The following is an 18,918-nucleotide window of genomic DNA, read 5'->3' as shown; positions in this document are numbered from 1 at the left end:
GGCTGGAAGCCATAAAGCATTCTTTGGATTGATAAATCAAATAACTACCAAAATAATATTTACCACTGACTCATAGGCTACACTATATAAAATTCAGTGACTGGTACCTAGCTGGATGATAGAAATCAAAGCACCTGCATGGTAATAACGTCAATAGGATGTATATGCTAGACGATGAAACAGCTGACAAGCTCGACGGAAAAGTTCCTTTATCAAATCTAACACAACTCTACTTACATGATATCGACTTCCTCTGCACCAGTAACGTGAAAATGGCAGCCATAGGAGGACTTCGTCAACATTCAGAGAATGAGTATGCAGGAAAATAAAGTATATTATGGTGTAGCTAGGAAAAATGTAAGATGAAGAATTATTGTACAGTATACAGCTAAATGGCCATTGGTAACATCACATTGTATAAATTATTTTTTTATCTCCCATGAGACAGTCATTCTCAACGTGAGGAGTCAGAAGCGCCTATCGGTGCAACCCCTGGGAATTTTATCTAGTATACAATTTGACCCCTAACTGGTTACAAGTGTCTCCGAGTGTCATTAGGTTCAATGGTTCCGTTTCCAAACGAATGATACAGTCGCTTGGATACCTGATCAAAACAGGCAATATGAGAAGATGATTGTTATCAGTTTATTTTGGTTGGTCAAAATCATAAGGCATCTTTCCAGAAATTGAATTAGATGTGTGCAGTTAAATCTGTACATTATGGACTCCTATGTCTGAATCCTAGGTGTCTCTGATCTAGCCGTTTAGTCCGCCCTCATGCGCACAAGGTGTCTTTTGGACTAAAAATACGATTACCTTGAATATTTTATACGAGGTCTGATCAAAACGTTCTAAGACTTCTTCTGTTATAGGTGCCAGTACAGAAGCAGTGAGCTTCACTAAGATATGTACAAAATACAAATAGTGATATACTTCCCGAACAAGCCATTCCTCCAGACCTTATATCCGTGTTGCAAAAAACGTGTTCAAATACAGGCGCATCTCTCGCCCCTGTCGTATTAAAAATTAACATAAAAGAAGAGCAACGTGCTTTTATCAAGTTTTGTGTGAAAAATGGTAAAGGAGAAACATAAATCCTCGAAATGTTAAAACCTGTCTTTGGTGATGACTGCTTAAGTAAAGCTGTTGTTTATTAGTGGATAAAACGCTTCCAAGATGGCCAAGAATCGATCAAAGATGATCCACGTTCTGAGCAACTGTCGACATCGTCCATTGATAAAACGGTCACTGAGGTGAAAGAAAAAAAATTGAAGTGATCGCAAATTCGCTGATGAACTGAACATTTCCTTTGGATTGCGTCAGACGATTTTAACTGAAAAACTCTGCATGCGTTTTCGTCGTGACAACACGCCTTCACACACTGCTATGTCTGTTCAAGAATGTTTGGCATAAAAAAAAAACATTCCTGTGATACCACACCCTCCGTATTCTCCGATCTTGCCCTGTGTAATTTTTTCTGTTCCCAAAAATTAAAATTAAGTTGAAAGGAAAGAGATTTGATGACATTCCAGCCACCCATAATAATGTGAAAGCAGAACTTAGTCGCATGACAGTTGAAGACTTCAAGCATTGCTTTCGAAAATGGCAAAAACGTCGGAACACGTGTGTATTAGCTGGGGGAGATTACTTTGAAGGGTATAGCATATAATATTGATGTATGTATATTATTCTTCGAAATAAAAGTGAAGTCTTTAGAACTTTTTGATCACACCTCGTATATTGTCAGCACGAAGACCTCTTTTTGAAAATCAAAACATATACTGATGTTATTTAGAGAAGAAAGAAGTAGGTTTTCCTTCTGACTTCCCTTTCATCACATGCTGTTAGCTTTGATAATAGGGATAACATATTATCACGTTTCATCAGATCTATCTTGTAATAAAATTTCACTTCTGTTGAATCTTTAAAATTGTCAGAGCTCGTGCAACAGAACGTATATTTGTTGTTTTCGTCATGCTATGTGTATTGTTTTGGCAGGGAAATCAATTCTTGGCAAGTGTCCAGTTTCATAAACACCTACTGTGATTTTACTTTTCGTATTCAAAATCCTGTATGGGCACTTTTCTTAAAGTACAGCTTATAGACGGAGTTTACTAAGTTGAAGATCAGTAACTCAGGTTATCACGATTTTCTGCTTGTCAGAAGTAAACAGATATTTATCTGTTTATTTCCTTATTTGATCTAAGCCTTGGTGCTTGTGTTTGATCTAAAATCAAAAATACATATGGAATTTCGTTAATGACACACCAAGATCTGGAAATTTCAGATACCATGTAGCATTTTATTCTTTGTTTATTCCTTTTATTATTTTATTGTAATTCAAATATTTTCATTTTTCAGCAAATAAGAAATGTATGAACGTCGAAACAATCCATACAATTTACACAAACTATATGGAAAATTGTCCAGTAATCTCTAGTTCTTTATTTGCAAGCTCGTTTGCTTGGTTGGTTTTCTACATAATTTTTATAAGTGATTTTTACCTGTCTAGACTTATTCTTTTACAGAAAAATCATAATCTAACGATTAATCTGATCAAATAAAAGACTACAAACTATAATTTAGATTTCCCTTATAGTTTGTGTAAATTGAATGAAATGTTTCGACGTTCATACGTTGTATGTTTAAATCTAGTACACAAAAAATATGGATATGGATGTAGCATCAAGTGTGTATGCTTTTAGCTACGAATTATAAGTGAATATTAGGTCTAATACGCGTATTCAATTGTTGCTGCCATTACCCATTTTCGATATTTAACGAGAGGTTAAATTACAGCCTGTTGATGCAAGGTAATTCATGCGCAAGTGAGTGTTCCATTTTAGACTGGTTTTATTTCTTAAATTAATTATTATATATTATCAAATCAATGAATTATCTATCACTGTGAAAAAATAAATTCAATATCGACCGTTTAAATTCAATATACAATATGTGATCTATGGTTTTATTTTGAACGCACTGGCAAGTTGAAATATCGCTTTCTGTCGAAACCATTACACAGTACTATGTTATCGAAGCTATATTGCAGTTAAATAAAAACAGCTCTATAACTGAAATGGGATTGATCCTTCCCTAACGTTTTGCATATTTCGCAGGTTTTACATGAAAGCTCAATAGATGGCACTGCTCATAGCAACTTTTTGGTTACAGAAATTTTTAAGAACTACGTAATAAATAATATGTATCTATATTGTTACCAAGATACTTCCCTTTGGCAGGTGATGATGCACTCTAATTGTACATGTGTATTTATCTCGTTACTGAGGCTTTGGCAATAAGTTTCAGCAAAAAATAATTCAAGTAAGAGAAGATATTCATGCATCGCAAGTTAATCATTTTCAAGGTACTGAATATTTTCCACAATAAAACAAAAAAACATTCAAAAATACGGTTTTCAACTTACCTTCAGAAAAGTTATAAAATATATACTGAAATATTCACTGCTTCAAAAAGTAGATTATGTGAATCCTATATTAATAAATAAACAACTTCACTACAATGTGTGGACAACTGAACAATAGAGACATATCAGTAAGGGCAGGCATAATTTTAAACTACCTGATTCAAAACCTTTTTGAATTTAAACATGCACACGCAACTTGTTAATTTTCCGCTAAAGTAACTCCCATCATATACCTTGGACTGGTTAACCTTCCATTAAAGTTGGTTAATGTCTCAATCGAGTGAGCCACGTTACATACCTGAGATCGGTTTTCCCAGTCGAGTAACATCATGTACCAGAAATCTGTCTTCTCATTCGAGCTGGTAACACGTGATGACGAGAAAACCCACTTCTACAGAAAATTATATATGTAAAAACGGCTGGTATGGATAGAGAAAGCACTATGTGGAGGAGCGAACAACGCTTCGACGTTCTTCGGTCATCGTCTGGTTCGTGAAGGTCGAAACGTTGTTCGCTTCTCTATATAGTGTTTTCTCTACCCACACCAGCCGTTTTTACATATACAAGTGAGTAACATCATGTATCCGAGATCGCTTTCCAAGTCAAATGAATCGCATCATGTACTCGAGATAGGTCTTCCAAGCCACGTCTCATCCTGTACCCGAGATCGGTCTTCCAACTCAAGGGAGTCACTTGATATACCCGAGATCGGTCTTCCAACCCAAGTGAGTAACATCACGTACCTGAAATCAGTCTTTCGAATCAAATGAGTCACTCACATCGTGTTACATATGTCGGCTTTTCCAGGCGTGTGAGTCACATCATATACATGAGATTTATTATCTCTCTCAAGTGAGTCACATCAAGTATCTAGGATCGGTCTTCCCAGTCAAGGTGATCTCAGTTAAATTATTATAAAAGCAGAGGCATAAAGTCCATGACTTTAAATATTTTATATTGTGACATGAACGTTCAACTGCTAGTAGCAAGTTCCGATGCTTACCACTTCACAAGATAAAATTTTGTAAGTAAGTTTTACGCTATTATAGCCTAACATAAAAAAGACTGCAGCGCCAGAATGTTTGTCAAACAACGCTAGTTACTTTTCAATCTTTGTAGCGTTTCTTACGGAAAAAAAAATGACACGGAGCTTTCAAACATTGTTAACAACAGTAGCTCCATACAACTACGCTGCTAAAACTTACTTATGTATTGATTTTCATGTTCTCCTGCACCGCTCTTCCAAAGTATGAAAAATAGCTCCTCTTCGAGATGTCAGCCACCGCAGCGTCACACTGCTATTTTAAACGAACCACAGTTTGATGTATTTAGTATTATAACGTATAACATTTTCATGTAAATTAATACAAACATATGTAAAGAATTTTTTTCTCATAAAATGTTTTTAATTACCTAACAGGTAAGATGTAAGAAACAATTGCGCAACGTCCGTTACTTTTCCTGACCGAATTTAGCTCATTACTAATGAAATACCATATAAGAGATGAACTCTTAATAAAATATTACCTAAATCTCAACGTTAATATGTAATTCCCCTTTCTAACTTAAATCTAACCAACCCAATAAGCAAGATTATTGTTTTATAAATATCAAATCAATCTATCAAGGAACAACATTAAAGGTCTGGCATGGCTAAGCGCGTAAGGCGTGCGATTCACACTTTCTGCAGACAACATAGAACTTGTTTAAAGTACATAATTTCACCTTTTTAGGATGTTGTAGGGAAAGATAGATAAGTGTGAAAGGTCGGTGGCGTATTTAGGTAGGAGCTAGAGTGGGATCATGGTCTTAATGGGGACTCCCTGATAATTTTACATGTAAAATTACATGGGATACAGGGCTCACACAACCTTAAATCCACCACTGTGTAAGGTAGATTAATTACAAAAACTAATTCTAATTACCTTATTTTCCCAAAAAGTCATTGATGTTCTCGAAAAAATTATATCGTTTTTTACAACAGAGAAAACACTCCTTAACTGTTTCGTATGGCTTAAAGGGTTGAATATATATTGTTTTAACATGAGTAAAAATGACCATCAATTAAAATCTTTCATTTGGTTTAAAGGGTTGAATACATAATCAGAATAAAAAAAAAAGGTATATTTTATATAATTCATTTGGTCCTGAAATACCAAACCATTAATTTTCCTGTAAGAAAAAAAATTTGAATACAACAAAATTTTAATTAGCAGGACGACATATAAATGTAGATCTTGCGACGATAATGTATGTTTCTTGAATATTTAGGCCCGGTATCGCCAGATGGCTAAGGCATTCGACTCGTAATCCGAGGGTCGCGGGTTCGAATCCCCGTCACACCAAACATGCTCGCCTTTCCAGCCGTGGTGGCGTTATAATGTTACAGTCAATCCTACTATTCGTTAGTAAATAGTAGCCCAAAAGTTGGCGGTGGGTGGTGACAACTAGTTGCCTTCCCTCTAGTCTTACACTGCTAAATTAGGGACGGCTGGCGCAGATAGCCCTTGAGTAGCTTTGCGCGAAATTCAAAACAAATCAAACCATCGTGAATATTTTACAAATCACTTGTAATTCACTACTGATTGTTTTTCAACCATTACGGTTTATTCTTATGGATCAGAAAGCCATCAGACCAACGTAGGTAAGAAAACTTCATTCAATGAACTGCCAACACATTTAGAAATTAACCACACGAGTCTTAGCTTCCATTCGTTTCAGAACAGGAAATTTCTGCAAGTGTATATGCCCTCCCGCCATTATAGAATGTTCATGTCCACTAAACTGATTTGAATTTAAATAAATTATGGAAGCGTGGTTAAAACTTACCAAGAGAAACTATTTTTTTCCAGCTTATCCAAAGTAATATTCAATACTCATAAACAAGTCACATACAATACACATGAATGTGGTTACATTTCCACGTGGATCTAGTCTGTTAATCAAACATTTGAATCGTAAAGCACAACGTGTACGTTTGGATCTTTCTAGCTGTACAATTTTGTAAACATGTCTCTATTACCGTTCTTTTTAGCACGTTTAAAATGTGAGCTATCTGTTGCAGAAACCATACGATAAACATTTGTTGTTTATTTCGTTCACGGGAACAAATAGCTTTTAGTAATATATTACTGCCCTTGCTTTATAATGGTCTACTTTGAATAGTGTACTAAATAGAAATAGAAACTGTATAAATGAAAGTCAGTTGATCTGTACAATTTTTACCTGTGAACTTTAATATTGATCGCTAGCGCTCAGACAATTCATATAGCCAAACATTTTATTGTTTACCTGGAAACTTTTCACAAATCAAGCCCATGATCTCTGCCAAGTACACCTGTGTTTCTTGTGCTCTTGACACAATAACCGTGAAAAGTTTCCCTCTACCTGACCCACTTTCACTTTTGCCAAGAATGACACGCAAGAAAAAAAGAAAAAGAAAAAGTACACGCTCTGCTTAGCGTTGGACTCGCCGTCAATACGACGGCACACTTTTGAAAAATATATATATAGTTTGCACAAATGTGAGATAACATTAAATGCTTGTGTTACTGAGCAACTTCCAAGTATAAAGGTTAAAAGTGCTGAATGAGTGTGTAAACTATAAGGTTTAATATGTTTTTACCCATGGCAATTTTCCAGAAAAAAAGAATACGAACCGTCTAAAAGGTGACTGAACACCTTGCATAGCAAGTGGAAGCTAGTCGCCGTATTTCTTCGAAAATTTGTTTCTTGGCAGATTCATCGAGGACAACAAAACTCAACATGTACAAGTTATTGACTTAACGTTTTTAACCGCTTAGCCAACGGTCAGCTTGACTCCCACAGTATTTACATTTCTAAACAAGGACATATGAATATATTAATTAACTTTATAATATTTGTGTCATTCATTTTTAAATTAAAGTACATATCTTTCAAACCCTGCAAGAACAGTTAAGTATACGTATTTACACCGGTAAAATCAAGGGGGATCGATTCCCCTCGGTGGACTCAGCAGACAGCCCGATGTAGCTTTGCTATAAGTAAACACACACAAGTAGAGAAGTGAAAAAAGGCCACATATAACTTATATGTTGATATAACGTTTTTCTTTCGTTGGGTTGGTTCTTTTAAATTATTTGTGTGTGTGTTTCTTATAGAAAAGTCACATCGAGCTATATGAGGAGCCCACCGAGAGGAATCAAACCCCTGATTTTAGCATTGTAAATCCTTAAACTTAGCGCTGTACCTGCGGGGAACTATAAATTATTTGTTAAAAATAAGGCCAAGTTCAGTCTTTGTAACGATAACACTTTAGGTCTATTTCTTTCTTAATGTATTTGCATGTTGCCTTTACTTGTAGGCCGAAGTAAGTACACAAATTAATTTCAAACAAAAATATTAGTGTGATGGTACCACGACTAGCACACAAATAAACTTACTTGTGCAATTTCACGGCTAGCTGATTGAGTGACTGAATATACGCCTTAACTAACAGTGATACAAATACTTCACAGTTCACTGAACTAAGTTAACTGACATCCATCTGTCTGATTCTCGTATTTATAATGTAGCCTTGTCTCAAGACACTTTGGAAAGCATCTCAACCGCTATATTACTAGATGTTTAAAGGTATTCCAGGATAAATTTAATGTCATTCGCCCTCTAGCTAGCATCCAAATTAAAACTTTGCAAATATAGTTTACAATATTAACCAGCAAGCAAGTTAAGAAGGAAATATTAACCCTGTTCTCTGTGCTCATAAAACACAAATAATTTCTTAAGAAGATATGTAAGAATGTTGACATTATATTTTAATTAAACTGTTTTATCTCCAATGAAGTATGTAAAGTCTGTCCTATATACTTCATGAAGTAAGAAAAAAATAGTTGGCGGACAATTATGCAAGTACGTATTTCTACAAAATCAATCCAATAGTTTACTTAAACTTATAAAAAACTTCATAATGCATAATAATTAGCAACACATAAATAAAGCTATTGATATCTAACTGAGCTGCGGCTAAAAGAGGCTACATTGCAAAACAAACAGAAAGTCTAGTGTTTAAATATGTGTTTTTCCAGTCCGACGTAGCTATTTGTTCTGAAACGTCTACATCACCATGGTAGTCACGAAGAACTGTCAAATCTGAAGAGTAATTTGCATTCAATTATTAACAACTACAAATGTTTCCACATAAAAAAGAAACAACTACAAGAGAGCATCATGTGTCTCAACAGTTAATTTCATTGTAGATTTCTCCCAAAGTAGTGCTACAGGAGACTAAGCGGAATTGGAAAACTTCATCCAATTTATCACGTAGGCACCATAGTTCCTGTGCTATCATATCACTCATCTGCAGATTCCTTTTCATTGATGTTGCCCATGATAGAAATGGTCAAGTGTCTTCAACAGAGGCAAATCGGTCTTTAAAGCATAAATTATATTAATGGCACAACGGTATGTCTGTGTACTTGTAACGTCAGAAACCGGGTTTCAATACCCATGGTGGACAGACCAAAGATAGAACTTTGTGTGGTTTTGTACTTAACTACAAACGAACTTAGTAGGGAGTAAAACGTTACTGTTTACTCATTGAGGAGCAAAGTTTAATCTCCAATATTGTTACAGATATTTAAACACTGTGATCACACAATGGAAGAAAATTTAAGAATCTGTTGTTATACAGTGTTGTGTAAAAGTGTTAGGACAAGATAAATTTTTGTCATTCCTTCCGTTTTATGGGGCTAATTTTTCCACGCCATTACAGAATGTAAATTTCAACACTATGGTAATGTTTCACTGATTCTTCTTGATGGTTTGAAATAACTTATCATTCTTTAGAAGTTCCATATATTTGTACCACGGGCATGTCATTAACGTTCTGCTTGAATGTACATACTGATCAAATTTAGGGTTTAAAATAATTATCTTGGTACCTTATGCAGTGTCTTAACTATATAGAAAGAAGCTAGCAAAAAACTAACACATTATAGGGGTATAGGATAGAAGGAATAAATTTAAAAGGACTTCACAAACGAACATTGATATGAACAATGTTAACACAATATATTATGTTTTGTTGTTATGCCACGGCCCCCAAAAAACTTAAAGATTTGTCAGTAGAGCAGAGAGGTCGCATAAAATCGGACTCTCCAGCATATTGCTGCAGACTTGAAATGCTCACCAAACATTGTCAAGTACACCCTAGATCGTGAGACCGAAACATGTAAATTTATAACAGGAAAGGAAGAGGCAGAACATATAAATTCAATTATATTTATGTTAAATATCTTCGTTTATGCAGCCTTCGGGACAGAAGGAAGACTGCCACTGATCTCAAGTGTGAGATAAATGGCCATGTACCAAATGAGAAAAGTGTGCAGATCTACAGTATCTAGAATACTCAACGAAGAATGGAATATTTGGTCGTGTAGTGATTACAAAACCTTTATTTTGATATTAAAGTATTGTCAAGAGACTGAAACTTGCTAAAAAATACAAAAACTGGACTTTTAACAATTGAAAAAGAGTAACATGGACGGATGAGCCAAAGTTTAAAATATCTGATTCAAGGCGTAGGTTGTACGTCCAGCGGAAGAAAAGTGAAAGATGCTTACTTCAATACATAGTACCTATCATGAAGCATGGGGAAGGCAGTGAGATGGTTTTGGGGTGTTTTCTACTGAGGCGACAAGAGACATTTTCAAAATAAATGGAATAAGGGGCTAGCATAAGCACCGTCAAATATTGATCCATCATGGTATACGCATTTTTGGTAAAGGATTCTACTACCAAGAAGATGACGACCCCAAATATTCATCTAACCTATACATAAATTACTTAGTTAAGAAAGAATCTGCTGAAGTCATTAAAATGGGATAATAGTCCCTACATAGATCGATCTCAGCCCAACTGAGCAGATCTTGAACTTGATAGATCAAAAGTCACTTCCAAAGAGAGTTCATTAGAGTAAAATCTCAAGAACACTTTGAGTAAGTATGTTGTAACAATGTCTTAAAAATTGTGTGTGGTAATTGAATCAAAAGGGGGACACAACATATTAACCGTTTGCTGAACTCAAGCACTTTCACTGGGTTTCTAATATAAAAATTAATAAAATGTTGATGTTTATTCTTTGAAAGTGGCCTGAAAACTAATTTTTGACTTCATCCTAGCACTTTTGCACAGTACTGTACTACCTTTATCACATCCATAATTTGTGAAATACCACTATTGTATGTTTTGAGATGTATCTATTTGTTCAACAATTTTCGTAACTAAAACGTGAGATACTGCTGTGTTAAGGAAAATCACGCACAAAATTGTCTATAAAAGTTGACACAAAAAAAGAATGGTTAAAAATCTGCATATCTTGATACTTAAAAGTTCGCGCGTCATGAGTAGCAAGGATCCCGAAGTTTCCATGAAATGGTATCTTATCCAGGCCATGGTCAACTCGTGACGTCAGGTATATACCTAATTACATAGAAGTGTAGTTCCATCCCGCATTTGTAAAACCTTGACACAATGAAAACATGTAAATACGAGACTAAATAACACCTGTAACTGCTTTATAGACTATTATGATAAAGATTCTGTTTCTTATCATTTTCCTTCAAGGGAGTTCTTGGAAAAGTTTGTAAATGAACGAAATATGATCAGGTTTGTTACGTAGCAGAAAAACTACACTCACAGAGTAGCCTTGTACATGGTTCTCAGACTCATAGTGCATTTCTTGCTGTTTTAATGTTAGTATTAAAACTCGTTCTTATTTTGAGTTAGTCATTTCTCGCTATTTTATGGGGGTTTATTTACAACGCTAAAATCAGGGGTTCGATCCCCTCGGTGGAGTCAGCAGATAGCCCGTTGTGGCTTTGCTATAACAAAAACACACTATTTTGTGCATAACGTATACCATAACCAATGAGGTAGCAAACGAAAAATATCGGTATCCGAAACGCGCTGGCCGAAAGTACCATTAGTGGTTTTTAGTTCAAGATCACAACTAATGTCTCATCCTGAAATTACATTTATTTGAGATAGTGTTTAAATAGAATTTAAAGAAAAACAACATATATCAAACATGGAGAATGTGTTGAAGTTATTGTAAGGAATCAACGCAAACATTACAAAAAATATATAGGTTTCTTAGAAACATAAAAACTACACAAAATATTAAAAATTAAAGCAGTTACTAAAGTTTTATTTTGTGCTGAAGACTCCTCACATTATCAAATAAATTTCCATTGCACCTACCAATAAAAGGATTCTTTCCTTAAAGCACCTCTGCAAATACAGATTCCTTCATCAAAAATCCTCACATTATTATTATTCACTGCAGCTTCTTCTTGAAAACTTTAAAACATTGTAGAATCATGGTTTCGAAATAAATAATATAAACAGCAAAAGAGGAATTTCACATACATGTTATGCATTGATAATAGCTAGTAAATATAATAACTCTATCATATACTTTCTGCTCTACATTCACAAACAATATACATGAAATCAGAGATTAACATTCGCAGGCGAATGCGATATGTCTCCGCAACGCAATCTCAAAATGGTGAATTTTGATGCCAGGAAAATTGTGGAAAACACAGAAAACGGAGCAATCACATCATTTTTGTTTAAAAAAGTATTGTACCAAATTCCAATTATGAGTTCTTTTAACTTTTAAACCCCCATAAAATAGAGAGAAATGAGCATATCCCAAAATTTTCTGAGTACGTGAATGGGACGTGTAAGATGTATCTTTGTACCAAACCCCATGAAAATTGGCCGAAATACTGTGGATTGATTGACAAAAACTCTTAAAATTATGTTTTTTGTAACATCTTGTGTGGAACCTGTTGGAAACCATCTTTGCACCAAATTCTATGTAACTTGGTCGAAATATGTCGAAGTAATTTATCACAAACCCTAAAAAGAATAAAAATGGGTAAATTAATCTTTTTATGTTAGTATGTTGGCACATGAAAATGTATAACTGTACCGTTTTTCATTTTGATTGCTTTAATTATGATCTCGCGGGATCCCAAAATGTAAATTTTGGGTTTGTTTGACTTTTGACCCCTACAATCCTTGAAAAGACAAAAATAAAAATAAAAAATCCGAAAGGTATCTGCACGTATTAAAACAAGGTATACCAATACACTGAGAAATGAAGGAACGGCGGTAGATTGAAAAGTGTTTGGAAAAAAGAGAAGAGGAAATAAAGAAATCAAGAGGAAACAACAGAGAAACATACACGTCCTCAGTGGAACAACGGTATGTCTACGGACTTACAACACTAGAAACTGGATTTTGATACCTGTGGTGAGCAGAGCGGAAATACCCCATTGTGTAGCGTTGTGTTTATTTATTTAAAAAAAAACACAAAATAAATGAAAGTAAAAGTACGTGCCTCTCTCGGCGGAGAAAGAACTATATCTAAACAATGTTACCACTCTGCATGAGTGTACATAATGCTAAAGAAACATTATATCTTTACCATGTTACCACTATACTTTTTTTCTTTTTTTTGCATTTCCACCTTGATCTCATCAAATTAGGAATCATTCAGAAGTTTTGTAAGCCAAGTATTTTAACACCTAGATGGCATAGTCCAGTCAGCAATCAGAACATGTTCGGTAGTGCGGAAACCAACTTTGACCTTTATATTGCTAGTCGAATGCTTTAACTGTCGGGTCATACCAGACTACCACTTTTCAAGATTATACATAATATTAAAGAAACTTTGTACGAATACCGTGTTACCACTCTACACAAACGTACATAATATTAAAGAATCTTTGTACCTATATCATATTACCATTCTACATTAATGTACGTAATACTGAGAAAACTTTGTATCTATACCATGTTACCACTATACATAAATGTACTAAAGAAACTTTGTACCTATAACCTGTTACCAATCTACATGAATATGCGTAATACTAAATGAATATTAAACGTACAAAATCTTACATCTTTTAATATTACGCACATTAAAGTACCTAATATTAAAAATACTCTGTACATCACATAACCATTTCACAAGGTTGAATATCAACTAACGCCTGTATTTCTTCTACTTATTTTTTATTTATTTTTAGATATTCGCGGAAAGTTACTCAAGGACTATCTGAGCTAGCCGTCCCTAATTCTGACTAGAGGAAGGACAGTTGGTAAATAACACCCATAACCAGCTTCTGGATGACTTTTGTCTAACCGAGTAGGGGGATCAAACAGTCAATCTTCTAACGCACCTATGGTTACAACGTTTAGATGAGATTTATTTATTTTATTTTTCTGTTGTAACGAGACTCGTACACAGAACCCATAAAATCGAGATTGAGTGTCCGGCACGCTGAACCACGTTCGGCTAATCTACTCTGGACTGATCAATATAGTACTAAAGATACTTTTCTTGTTATGGCGTAATAAGGTTATGAACTCAAACATTGAGGCTTATAATATTAAAAAAATATATATAAGTTGGATTTCCAGTAGAATTGTAATAAAGTATAAACCTTGCAGATACCTAACAAAAACTTCTTTCGAAATGATATAGTGTGATGCACCAATAACAAAACTCGCTTTACATTCAATATTTTTTTCACTGACAGATCTAATGGCGAACACTACATTATGTTCAGCTATCTCTTTGAAAAAGCAAATGTTTGTACGTTAGAATAATCATAATGGGCTTAGAGCCATTAGCTGTTAATATGAAATTGCAACTTTGGATGTACTATCATGCCATAAGACCCAACATTTTCTACATTGTTGTAAAATTATAAGCCTTCTTCATATACAAAAACGATCAAATGTAAGTTTGTTCTCGAATATTTAACTTAAAAACTTTATATTTCATATTTCTATTAGTATAAAGTTACACAGTGGGCTATTTGCATTTCGTCGACCGTGATGAAACGAACCACGTAGATTTACCTAAAGCCCACCGGGAGATAGTTTTGTAACACAAGTACATTCAAATAAAATAGAGCTGTATCCTAACTAGTCCAACCAAAAGAGTTAGAAGTGGATTACAAATGCTTCGATTAAACAAAGTCATTCTCGGGATTGAATAAAAACAACAAACCTCTTTCATCATCAAAAATGATAACTTTCTAATTATTACTACGCGAAGTACCTTGTAATGAATACTTTTCCCATTTCTCTGTGTTTAAATTTGCATTATCTTCTACCAGAGATGTAGCTATGAGAGGGTGACCCCCTGAAAATTCTAGGCATTTTAATCACATATTATTTTTCAGCTTTTGTATATAATAATCCCGTTTTGTATCATTTAATGAAAAAAATTAAACTTCTATTAACACTAGTACAGTTGATTTTATTTATTTTAAAAACCATTTTATTAAAAATTTAGATCAATTATAGCTTTTTAATTTATTCGCCCCCTCACAATTTTCTGCCCTCCCGGTGGAAAATCTGGCTACAACACTGTTGTTTACATAACTGTCAATTAAACGTAAATATAGAGTAAACAGCTTCCTCGAATTCGTGATTTGTCATCATTTCTAAACATTTGTTACAGAAGAATTTGTACAAATCAGAACTTGCAGAAATGTACTGATTATAATCTGCACTATACTCAAGTTCGTATATTTGAAACACTACGTCTATGGTACTTCACTTAAACTTGAAGAGTTTGTTTGTTTTTTAATTTCGCGTAAAGCTACACGAGGGCTATCTGCGCTGGCCGTCCCTAATTTTGCAGTGTAAGACTAAAAGGAAGGCATCTAGTCATCACTACACACCGCCAACTCTTGGGTTACTCTTTTACCAACGAATAGTTAGATCGACTGTAGCATTATAACGCCCCCACGGCTGAAAGGGCGAGCATGTTTGGTGTAAAGGGGATTCGAATCTGCGACAAACTTTAAGAGAAAGACAACGTTGTATTTCGTTACGATCGTTGAATAAAGTACTGTGTTTTCAAGCGTTGTCAGGTTTACAGGAGAATTTTCAGCTGTAAATAATATAAGTTTAAAAGCATACTTATGGTAAAACGTTATAAAAATAGTTTTTTATTTTGTTGAAGAACAATGATGGTTATTGGTTCAGCAAAGACAAGAATGATTCTTCGACTGTTCAGAAGATACAACAATCCTTGTGGTTATTTGTTTAGAAATTGTACACCTTCGGTAATAAAGGATTTTAAACAATTAACAAAAAAAGCAATTTTAAGTGTCGTCTCTTGTAATCAATACAGTGTGCATACTTTACGCTACTCTTAAATGTTATAAAAATGTACATTTTGATAAATTAATTGAACCAAAATATCTGTTTTTTTTCTGAATCAGACATTCCGTATAATTTGTCATACAGAATGACGAAAACAAATAAAAAAATCAGGTGAGAATATTTATTTTTATCTTGATTTTTAAATCTATTGATATTGAAAGTAAGATTCTTTGTACTAATTCAGATGTAAAAATCAGGATAAAAGTATACATTCAACACACTATTTATTCAGGTCCTTTTATCATATGTCTTAAACATTATGTAGTAGAACAAAGAACGAAGCATAAACATAGTTTTTAAATAAAGTGAAATTTTCATTGAGAATGCTTGGCTATTTTGTTTTGTAGATAACAACTTTTAACACATACTTAGAAAAAATCAAGAGAAAATACAGACCCGTTTCATCTAAAGCTCGAACATGGAATTACGAGTTAAAATGCAATTTATTCCATTCTGTACTATCCCTGTCACACTAAACATGCTCGCTCTTTCAGCCGTGGGAGCGTTATTAGTGACGATCGATCCCACTATTCGTTGACAAAAGAGTAGCCCAGAGTTGGTGGTGGGTGGTGATGACTAGCTGCCTTCCCTCTAGTCTTACACTGCTAAATTAGGGACGGCTAGCACAGATAGCCCTCGAGCAGCTTTGTGCGAAATTCAAAAACAAACAAACTTTAGTCTTACACTGCTATATTAGAAACGGCTAGCGCAGATAGCCCTCGTGGACCTTTGCGCGAAATCCAAAACAAACCAATCCATTCCATACCTTAAATTTTAGACTTGTCTCTTTTTTTTTAACTCAGTTTAAATAATTATTAAAGTTACGCACAGTGATATTGTAGCAGAAACGTGTCAAAATCAAACGTTCAAAATAAGGAATATATGTATATATCATATGTAATGTTTTAATAATTAACATTGCATTATAGCATATAACTAATACTACGATTTGGAGGATTTTCGTTTTACTCGCTGAATATATCTGTTACGCATTTGCATAACTCGTTACAAAAGTCGATACAGGTCCAAAAAGAAAGTCCAATTGAGATAAACGTAAGTTTGTCCCTGATACGTTACACAAAAATAAAACGGAGGTAATAAATACGACAACGTACATTTCTTAAACAAAGAATTAGAATGTTTATACTAGCAGAAACTGATTAAAGCTGGGGATTTTGCCCAACTTCTCGAATAAAAAAAACATGTTTGCTATAGCACATCAACGTAAATGCAACTGCAATTTTAAGATACGTTGAACAGTCTCTAGGTAAAATAACAAATATCAATAATCAATACACCAAATACTTATGTTGTGAAAAGATTTACATTTTTACACGACTGAAGTACATTCGTCATACCATATTAACTTATAAAATAAATTATTTATTTTACTAAATATTTTTATACTTCTATGGGTTCGTGCGTATCATTAAAGCCTTTCCGTGAACAGTTTTTACTACCCGAGATTATAAAGTACAACTATTTGTTAATATGTTTCAAAATCGGATTAACTACATTTTTCGATACAAATAGCCCTTAAATCGCACGAAATTATGTTTTTGAATATCACCAAAACGGAACGTATCCACTTTCACCAAACGAACAGTCATGACACACATTGAGATTATTTATCCTTTAGATGATTGGCAGTTATTGATATAAAGAATCAAAGAGAACTAAGTTAATCGGCAAATAGACAGAAAAATATCACACAATTAGGTTGAACTAAAAACAGATAAAGCAATTGACATCCAGAAAGAAACATTTAAGTATGAATAGACGGCTAAGTAATGAAATGTTAAAAGAGATTTTGAGAGATACAGGTAAACAGATCAAAAACAAACACATAGAAAGGCAGATGAATATAAAGACTTACTGGGATTTAATATTGATCTAGCTACTTACTCTATGTTTGTCTTTGTTTGCTTATATCTCTCAATTTACAGATTATTGTCCTAACCAGTACAACATGTATGTTAAAATACAATACCGATACTTGTATATAAAAAACACAAATTTTTCATTATAAACATATTTTACGGCCTTTTGTCTTTTCTTATCTTATAAAAAAAATTGCACATATATATATATATATTATAGATATGCATTCTTGTGATGACAAGAAACCCAATTGAAATAAAAATGTATTCTCAAAACGGCTGGTATGGGTATTAAAACTAAGAACTAATAAGGTCAAAATGTTGTTCTGTACTTTATTGCAATTAAAGTTTTAATGCCCATACCAGCCATCTTGAGAATACAAATATACAATCTGTCTCAATAACCAGCTTTAAATTTCATTTAATGGATTTTTTACGAACGCTGCATGGTTATCTTATTATTCTCCAAAGCCATACTATCAATTATGTTACTCAGGTCTTTGAAAGCTCCTTCTTCCAGAAAATAAAGAGGAAGAAGAAAGAAGTACACATACGATTGCAATGAATCATCATCCAAAGAAATCAACTTAAAGTGTCTTTAATCATTCAGAGTTAAAGCTGAAGATCGGTTTTAAGCCTATTGGAGTAATTCTTATTTGAAAAGTTTATATTTTATAACGTATTCCGTATTATACATCCAGTAAATTCTTGTTTTGAACAAAATGAAAAAGTAGTTTATATTATTTGGGTGATTAATACAACCATTTAATACAAATAAAACAATAAAATCCATATCTCAATTGGAATATCTCAATCGATAGTGTTGACATTTTATTCGTCTTAAGCTAAGACACAATAGTCAATTCTTACTTAAAACATTAATCGTACCTGAGTTAAACCATTGACTGCATCAGATCAACTTACTGTAGATCTGCCTTACTGTAGCTGCACCAGTAGTTCCAATGCTGGCCAATGAATAAACAGCCGCTTTTAATAAAGTACTTAAAGATTTCTTTGAATCTATATTCTCATGACGTCACCTACACAGAATTTTCCTGACGTCATGAAACGCCTACTAGTCACTGGCAATGAAAAAAAAAAAAAAACTCCAACAGCAAGGTTTGTATTTTCGACATAATTGGGAAATTTCAATAACTTATCCAGTACCAAAAAAAAAAACGTTTTTGAGGAATAGCGTATAAATCATGTATAAGGTCACAGTTGCCTTGTTGCAGTTGATTGGCGGAACTGAGAAATATTTAAAAAAATATAAGTGCTTTAATTGAATGTGGCCTTCTTTAAATATAAGAAAAATGTGGTGCGTACTGGCAATTATAGTTTTAATTAATCGTGTTTATATGTTAGATGGAT

General features: G+C 33.8%; 1 protein-coding gene across 4 annotated transcripts in view; it reads right to left on the bottom strand.

The window, feature by feature from the left end:
* LOC143230340 (growth factor receptor-bound protein 14-like) overlaps nt 1–18,534 on the bottom strand; it is a 70,073-nt gene extending 51,539 nt beyond the window's left edge. Inside the window, exons 1-2 of one of the 4 annotated variants that reach the window (XM_076463743.1) lie at nt 18,436–18,520; nt 4,633–4,725 (exon numbers count right to left, since the gene is read on the bottom strand). Coding sequence is in view for 1 of the 4 variants with exons in the window: in XM_076463741.1 (XP_076319856.1) it covers nt 3,726–3,758 (33 nt within the window). In the remaining 3 variants the exon portion in view is untranslated. Of the gene's footprint in view, nt 1–237; nt 400–3,725; nt 3,920–4,632; nt 4,726–18,435 lie in introns of those variants that run through there. The other 3 variants (XM_076463744.1, XM_076463741.1, XM_076463745.1) reach the window with 3 other exon arrangements.
* Nucleotides 18,535–18,918: the final 384 nt, after the last annotated feature.

The sequence above is a fragment of the Tachypleus tridentatus genome, chromosome 10 (genome assembly GCF_004210375.1).
Source record: "Tachypleus tridentatus isolate NWPU-2018 chromosome 10, ASM421037v1, whole genome shotgun sequence".
Taxonomy (NCBI): Eukaryota; Metazoa; Arthropoda; class Merostomata; order Xiphosura; family Limulidae; genus Tachypleus; species Tachypleus tridentatus.
The sequence above is the reverse complement of the archived record's forward strand: the minus strand, read 5'-3'. Positions and strand labels throughout refer to the sequence as shown.